General features: G+C 55.2%; 3 protein-coding genes across 3 annotated transcripts; 2 read left to right on the top strand and 1 right to left on the bottom strand.

The window, feature by feature from the left end:
* The first annotated feature begins 303 nt into the window (after positions 1–303).
* P884DRAFT_118770 (WD40-repeat-containing domain protein) lies at positions 304–2,309 on the top strand. The gene is made up of 5 exons (XM_069437132.1): positions 304–480; positions 584–624; positions 702–799; positions 881–1,526; positions 1,576–2,309. The coding sequence occupies exons 1-5, from the start codon at positions 437–439 to the stop codon at positions 2,193–2,195; spliced, it is 1,449 nt and encodes a 482-aa protein (XP_069298790.1). The 5' UTR covers positions 304–436; the 3' UTR covers positions 2,196–2,309.
* A 924-nt stretch (positions 2,310–3,233) lies between these two features.
* On the top strand, positions 3,234–4,380 carry P884DRAFT_240559 (HRDC-like protein). Its single transcript, XM_069440182.1, has 2 exons — positions 3,234–3,817; positions 3,898–4,380. The coding sequence occupies exons 1-2, from the start codon at positions 3,499–3,501 to the stop codon at positions 4,017–4,019; spliced, it is 441 nt and encodes a 146-aa protein (XP_069298789.1). The 5' UTR covers positions 3,234–3,498; the 3' UTR covers positions 4,020–4,380.
* Positions 4,381–5,641, bottom strand: P884DRAFT_257808 (uncharacterized protein). Its single transcript, XM_069441185.1, has 2 exons — positions 5,041–5,641; positions 4,381–4,973 (listed from the first exon to the last, which is right to left on the bottom strand). Exons 1-2 carry the CDS (start codon positions 5,285–5,287, stop codon positions 4,606–4,608), a joined length of 615 nt encoding a protein of 204 aa, XP_069298788.1. The 5' UTR covers positions 5,288–5,641; the 3' UTR covers positions 4,381–4,605.
* Positions 5,642–6,000: the final 359 nt, after the last annotated feature.

Here is a 6,000-nt window from a genome sequence, read left to right as displayed (position 1 = left end):
GCCGTATACTGAGGTTTGAGCTTGGTGCCAGGGCTGGCCATTTGCCTCTCTTTCCCTTCTTTTTTTGATCGCCGCTCCGTGCTACAATCCCCTCGTGCAAGGTGGCACAGTTGCTTTCCGCGTCCTTCCCCGCCAGCAACGGATCACAGCAGGCCTCAGTTCTTCCCATTCAGATCCTGCCTCTCCGACATCTGCATCATAGACTTTGCATCGCGCCAGCTCGCCCAAGCTTCCACGCACCCCGGTACGATCGCCGAACCCCGCCTTCGTACCGCCCCGACACAGAACCAACCCGCGGGGACCCCTTCAATACCACTCCAGACCTCGACTTCACCGCGTCGCATCCCCGGCTCGGCCCCCGCCTTCCTGTTCGTACTTTGGCAGCAGTTGTTGGCAGAAGCGGGCTATTTCTCGCTTGCGCCTCCGGATTTCCAAGATGGTGGACGCAGAAGCAAACGTACCGACATGGAAATTCACCCAGTAAGCCCGCACTTCCTCGCCGCGCTCGCGCACACACAATATGGTTGTGATCAGCCAGGCCCTCGGGCCACCTGTCCTGCTGTTCGCTAACCGCGAGTCCTAGATGCTTTGGTGATAAAGGAGATGTGGAGGACATCACAGAAGGTACGACAGGCTCGAGTCCAGCGCTGTAACACGAGGTAGTTTGGGTATCGAATCGTGCTGACCTTCACCCAAACCAGCCGATATCATCTCGACCGTCGAGTTCGACCACACAGGAAACTATCTAGCCACGGGTGATAAGGGCGGGCGCGTTGTTCTATTCGAGCGCAATGAAACAGTCAGTCGGAAATCCGTGCCCACCCCACCCCTCGTCTGGTATTTCTCCCTCGGCGGCTCAGCTAATTCCGCGCAGAAAAAGACTTGCGAGTACAAGTTCCACACCGAGTTCCAGTCCCACGAGCCCGAGTTCGATTATCTCAAGTCGCTTGAGATAGAGGAGAAGATCAACAAGATCAAGTGGTGCCGGCGGCAGAACGCTTCCCACTACCTTCTGTCAACAAACGATAAAACCATCAAGCTCTGGAAAGTGTTTGAGAAGTCACTCAAGGTCGTGGCCGAGAACAACCTTTCGCACGACTTGACCCCGGCAAACATAGCTGGAGGAGGCGGAGCCCCGCGCCCGCTGCCAAATGTCCAGTTCCGCAGTGCAAGTGACCTGAAGCTTCCCAGGCTGACCCACCACGATACCGTCGTGGCCGCTGTTCCCCGGCGGACGTATGCGAATGCCCACGCCTACCACATCAACAGCATCTCGGTGAACAGTGACGGCGAGACGTTCATCAGCAGTGACGACCTGCGTATTAACCTGTGGAATCTGAACATCCAAGACCAGAGCTTCAATATCGTCGACATCAAGCCAGCAAACATGGAGGAGCTGACCGAAGTCATCACGGCAGCCGAGTTCCATCCTCTGAGCTGCAACTGGTTCATGTATGCCAGCTCCAAAGGGACGATTAAGTTGGCGGACATGCGGCAGAGCGCCCTGTGCGATCAGCATGCCAAGTGTAAGTAGGCCGGCGTGCACCCGTCCGGCCGCGGCTAACATGGCTGCAGTGTTTGAGCAAGAGGAAGACCCCGCTTCGAGGTCGTTCTTCTCTGAGATTATCTCGTCCATCTCAGACGTCCGCTTCTCGTACGATGGCCGATACATCCTTTCACGCGACTACCTGACCGTCAAGATCTGGGATGTGAACATGGAGAGACAACCCATCAAGACGATCCCGATTCACGAACACCTCAGGCCAAGGCTCTGCGACACGTATGAGAACGACAGCATCTTTGACAAGTTCGAGGTGGTGTTTTCGGGCGATGGCAAGAACGTTATGACCGGAAGCTACAACAACAATTTCATGATCTACCCTTCAGACCCGGAGCAGGAGGTGGAGGTAGTGCTGCAGGCCGACAAGTCGGCCTTCAAGGCTAAAAAGGTAGGAGTACCGACGCCCATCAACTCCTCGACGAGCTCCACGGCGAACGGAAAGAAGGGCGGCTCGAGGGCGGGGAGCCCGGCTGCACCAGGCCAAGGCCAGAGGATGCGCAAGGAGACGGATGCCGACCAGATCGATTTCAACAAGAAGATTCTCCACATGAGTTGGCATCCTTTTGAGGACAGCATCGCGATTGCCGCGACGAATAATGTAAGCGCCAGTTCCGATCAAAACCGACCAACGTGACGTTCGGCCGCCTGCTGACATGATGTGTAGCTCTTTGTCTTTTCTGCTTTGTAGACAGGTGCTCAACCCACCTCAACAGTGGGACGCTCCGGAGAGATGATCGTGTGCGGCACTTTCTGCCTGGCCTGAAATGCTGTGGAAGTTACGGATGATCTTGGCGCAAGACAGCGTCTGGCACGAGTCGGCGCTGCCCACACTGGACCTTTCAACTTTATTCCCAACTGGGTCTATGCGACCTTCATCGGAACGTTTACCGAAGCATAATGGAGATTGGCGAGAGTGTTGGCTGGGAACATGGGCAGAAACAAAGGTGAAACAGACAAAGATACATGAGAAAGCGAGACGAGACTGGCATTCCGCCAGGTGTTGGAGGCGGCTGGTTGGCCGGGGTCTCTATTCGTACCTCGCCAGAACTTGGACATCACAATGTCCTTGGCCGCAGACGTCCCCGCATAGTGCGGGACTTGCATTGGGCGATATAGCAAGGCGCTAGAGGTGGCATTCCACGGGGTGCCACGGCCACAATAAAACTTTAGTAATGAACCTTGAAAGGTTCTTTCCTTACTCGCCTGCAGACGCGACTGGAGTCGCGAATCAGCAAATCGGAAAGCTGTTGTGGAACATATGAAAGTACTACGAATTGCCATTTTTGGAAGCCTGTCTTGGGTTCCGCGGGAGTGAAGTCGCCAATATGAACGAGGGTTAAGCTTTGTTTGAGGGTGAGCGATCAACCATTACGGAGTAATCCGTACATGGGCCCATATGTATGTAAGGACGTAGTGTACATGCACGCACGCACTAAACGGATTCCCTGGTCGAATCCTGAGCTCGGAGCTTCCCTTGTAGGGCTTTCCGAGTTGGGCTGAACGACCCCACCACGTTGGGTTGAGCCGCAATGCCCCGACAGCAAGGGACGCGGTCGATCCCGCAAGTGATGGCCCCAGCTCATGCTTCCTAATACACAGTATGCGTTTGTTGAAATCAGATCCCCGCACTGTAGCCGCAACACCACAAAGGCATGTGCTGTCTGCTCATGGCAACACCTGCCCAACCATTCCAGATCCCCATATTCCCGAAGCCGGAGCAGCTCAATACTTTAAGGACTTCGCGAATCTCCGATCAAAGGAACTGGTTGCAGGCAGCGCATTCTGATCGAGAACAAGCTTGACAGCATATACCGTCGATCGAGGTTTGCTCTGAGGAGTGGACCAGCGCAGCGGCCTCGGCATCAACTAGTTCTCGAGACGCCATCTCCACGCACACGCACACGCACACAGGGAGACAAAGAGAAAGAGAGGAAAACATGTCAGACCAGAATCACGCACCTACGTCCCGGTCGAAGCCGCCACCGCCGGGCGAGGAGGAGGCGGGCGCGGTGCTCAAGCTGGGCGAATTCGAAAACGTTGACACACTGACGCTCTCGGAGGCGTCGCTGGTCCTCGACGCGCTGCTGACGAAGCGGCGCAAGGATCGCAAGGACCGTAACGAGACGGACGTGCTCAACAAGACGCTCGACTACCTCGACGCGTTCGCCCGCTTCAAGGAGAAGGAGAATGTCGAGGCCGTCGAGCGGCTGCTCAGCTCACGCAAGGAGCTGACCAAGTTTGAGAGGGCGCAGATTGGTTAGTTTTTCCCTCCCTTACCGACCGCCCGTTCTTATGCGCGTTTGAAGGCAATGAGCTTACCATCTCCGCCTCTCCAGGATCTCTCTGCTGCGACGGCGCCGATGAATGCAAGACCATGATCCCTTCCCTTGCCGACAAGATCAGCGACGAGGATCTGCAGGAGCTGCTGGATGAGATGGCCAAGCGGATGAGCCATTAAGGAGGCACCGGACAAAAACAAGAAAGTTTAAGAAAGAAGAGAAAAAGGGAAAGAAAGAAAGAAAAACCTTCTGCTGGTGGACACATGCAGGTTCTGGCCCTGTTCCTGTTGGTGACCATACACATAATGGTAACCTCTTCCTGCAGCAGTATCCTAACTTCAAGAGCGGAGTGGAAGAGGGGCAAGTAACCTTCACGGTACAAATCCGCCGTGTTGCCTATCTACGCCCTTTGAGGGCAAACCTCGGGCGAAGCGCACGGCACACAGTGGTTCGATAGGAGGTTAGGTGTGTCTTTCCTCTTCTTCCTGTGGCATTACTAGATAGTTCCCAGCGCTGTTCTGACATAACATTGAGATACCCACACAAATCATGATTCCCATCGCCCTGAGTATCGTGATGCGTGATCAACAACTTCTCCGACATCCCAAGGCCCTGATCCAAGTAAGGTGATTTCCGTCTACTTCGTAGTGTTAATGTTTGACTGGATGGATCGGCTTTATTTTCTTTCCTCATGTTACCACAACTCTTGTTCCGGAGGACAGTACATCCCCCACGAATGGGCAATCCAGCCTTCTGGCGCTCCATTTACAACTGGACGTTCTGAAATTTTGTCCAGCTGTTCGCGTAAGTCCCGGTCTCTCGCTCGTTCGCGGTCGCGCCGAGTGTTGCCCGTGGCACAGCTTCTGCTTCCTCCCTCCTGACGATATGGGGGCCGGTGTTGGCCTGTTTGTTGTGCTGTTTGTTGTGCTTTGTTGAGTTAATCATACCACCGCGTATCGGGTTAGTATCCAGCTCTGGAGGGCAATAGCGCGAACCGCAACCCCCCGAGCTATCGGGGCTGAGAGGTCTGACGGTGCCGATACCGTTGTGTGCGCCACTGCTCAAGATGCTCTGGCGGGAACTGTGCATGAGCGGACTGAAACCCACCAAGCTATCCGCTTTCGCCATTCGTCCTGGGGTGGGTAAGCATCAGCCCCGGTGATCGTTATCCCTGAGCCATGACATGGAGAGTCATCATACCTTCTGATCGGTCAAAGACACTCCCGGGGCCAATCTGTGCCATGGGGTTGAAAACGGACTCCAGCCCTGGGGGTATCTGCTCCTCGCCTGGTCCTCTCGATGAACCAAGCCTTGCGACATGAACGCGCTCCTCCTTCTTCTCCCGTCGGTGCCGGCTCCACCACATGCACGCGACCAGGGCCGCGAACACGGCGACGATACCGCATCCAACAATAATACCGACAATGGCGCTTAGGGAGACGGTCATCCCATCGCTTTTCCCCTCGTCATTGGTGGCGTTTGGCGTGGTAGGGATGGTGGCTGATGATGGTGCGGCTGCACTTGGAGTCGGCGTTGAAGGGGGAAGGGACAAAGGGAGCGATATCGAGGGTGTTTTCGTGACCGTCTGGGTCGATGGTGATGTTAAGGTCAAAATTCACGTCTAGCGAGGCTGGTTGGCCGCGCGCTTGCGCAGGGCAACCGCTGGGTTCTTGTCTACAAGGATTGACACTGCAGCAGCCGCTGCAGAATGGGGTCGTCCAAGTGAAAAAATGTACCAAAAGTACCCGCTATCGTTCTCGCAGACCCTGCTGGTTGTATCCATGGCTGTCTCCGCCCGCCGGCCATCGATACGAGTTCTCGAACTTGACGGCCCTCTCGGTCGCTCCACCCTGCTTGAAATGAGCACTCCACCGGCGAAATACTCGGGAGCTGAGTTTTTTTTTTTTTTTTTTTTTTTTTTTTTTTTTTTTTTTGGGGGGGGGGGGGGGGGGGGGAGAGAGGATGCGTAGTGGGTTCGACTTTGAAATTCAAAAGCCGGCGAGGTTGGTTTTGTGACGATACCTTTGGACACAGCGCTATCCCCGAGCAGAGAACGGAATGGGTGACGACAAGGTGAGATTCGCAAGTGTGAAACCCATATTTGAGAAGTACGAAGTTGACCCAGGGGTTTCGACTCGGTGCCGAACGTCGCCGGGTGCA

The sequence above is a fragment of the Thermothelomyces heterothallicus genome, assembly GCF_042370625.1.
Source record: "Thermothelomyces heterothallicus CBS 202.75 unplaced genomic scaffold P884_scaffold_7, whole genome shotgun sequence".
Taxonomy (NCBI): domain Eukaryota; kingdom Fungi; phylum Ascomycota; class Sordariomycetes; order Sordariales; family Chaetomiaceae; genus Thermothelomyces; species Thermothelomyces heterothallicus.
The sequence above is the reverse complement of the archived record's forward strand: the minus strand, read 5'-3'. Positions and strand labels throughout refer to the sequence as shown.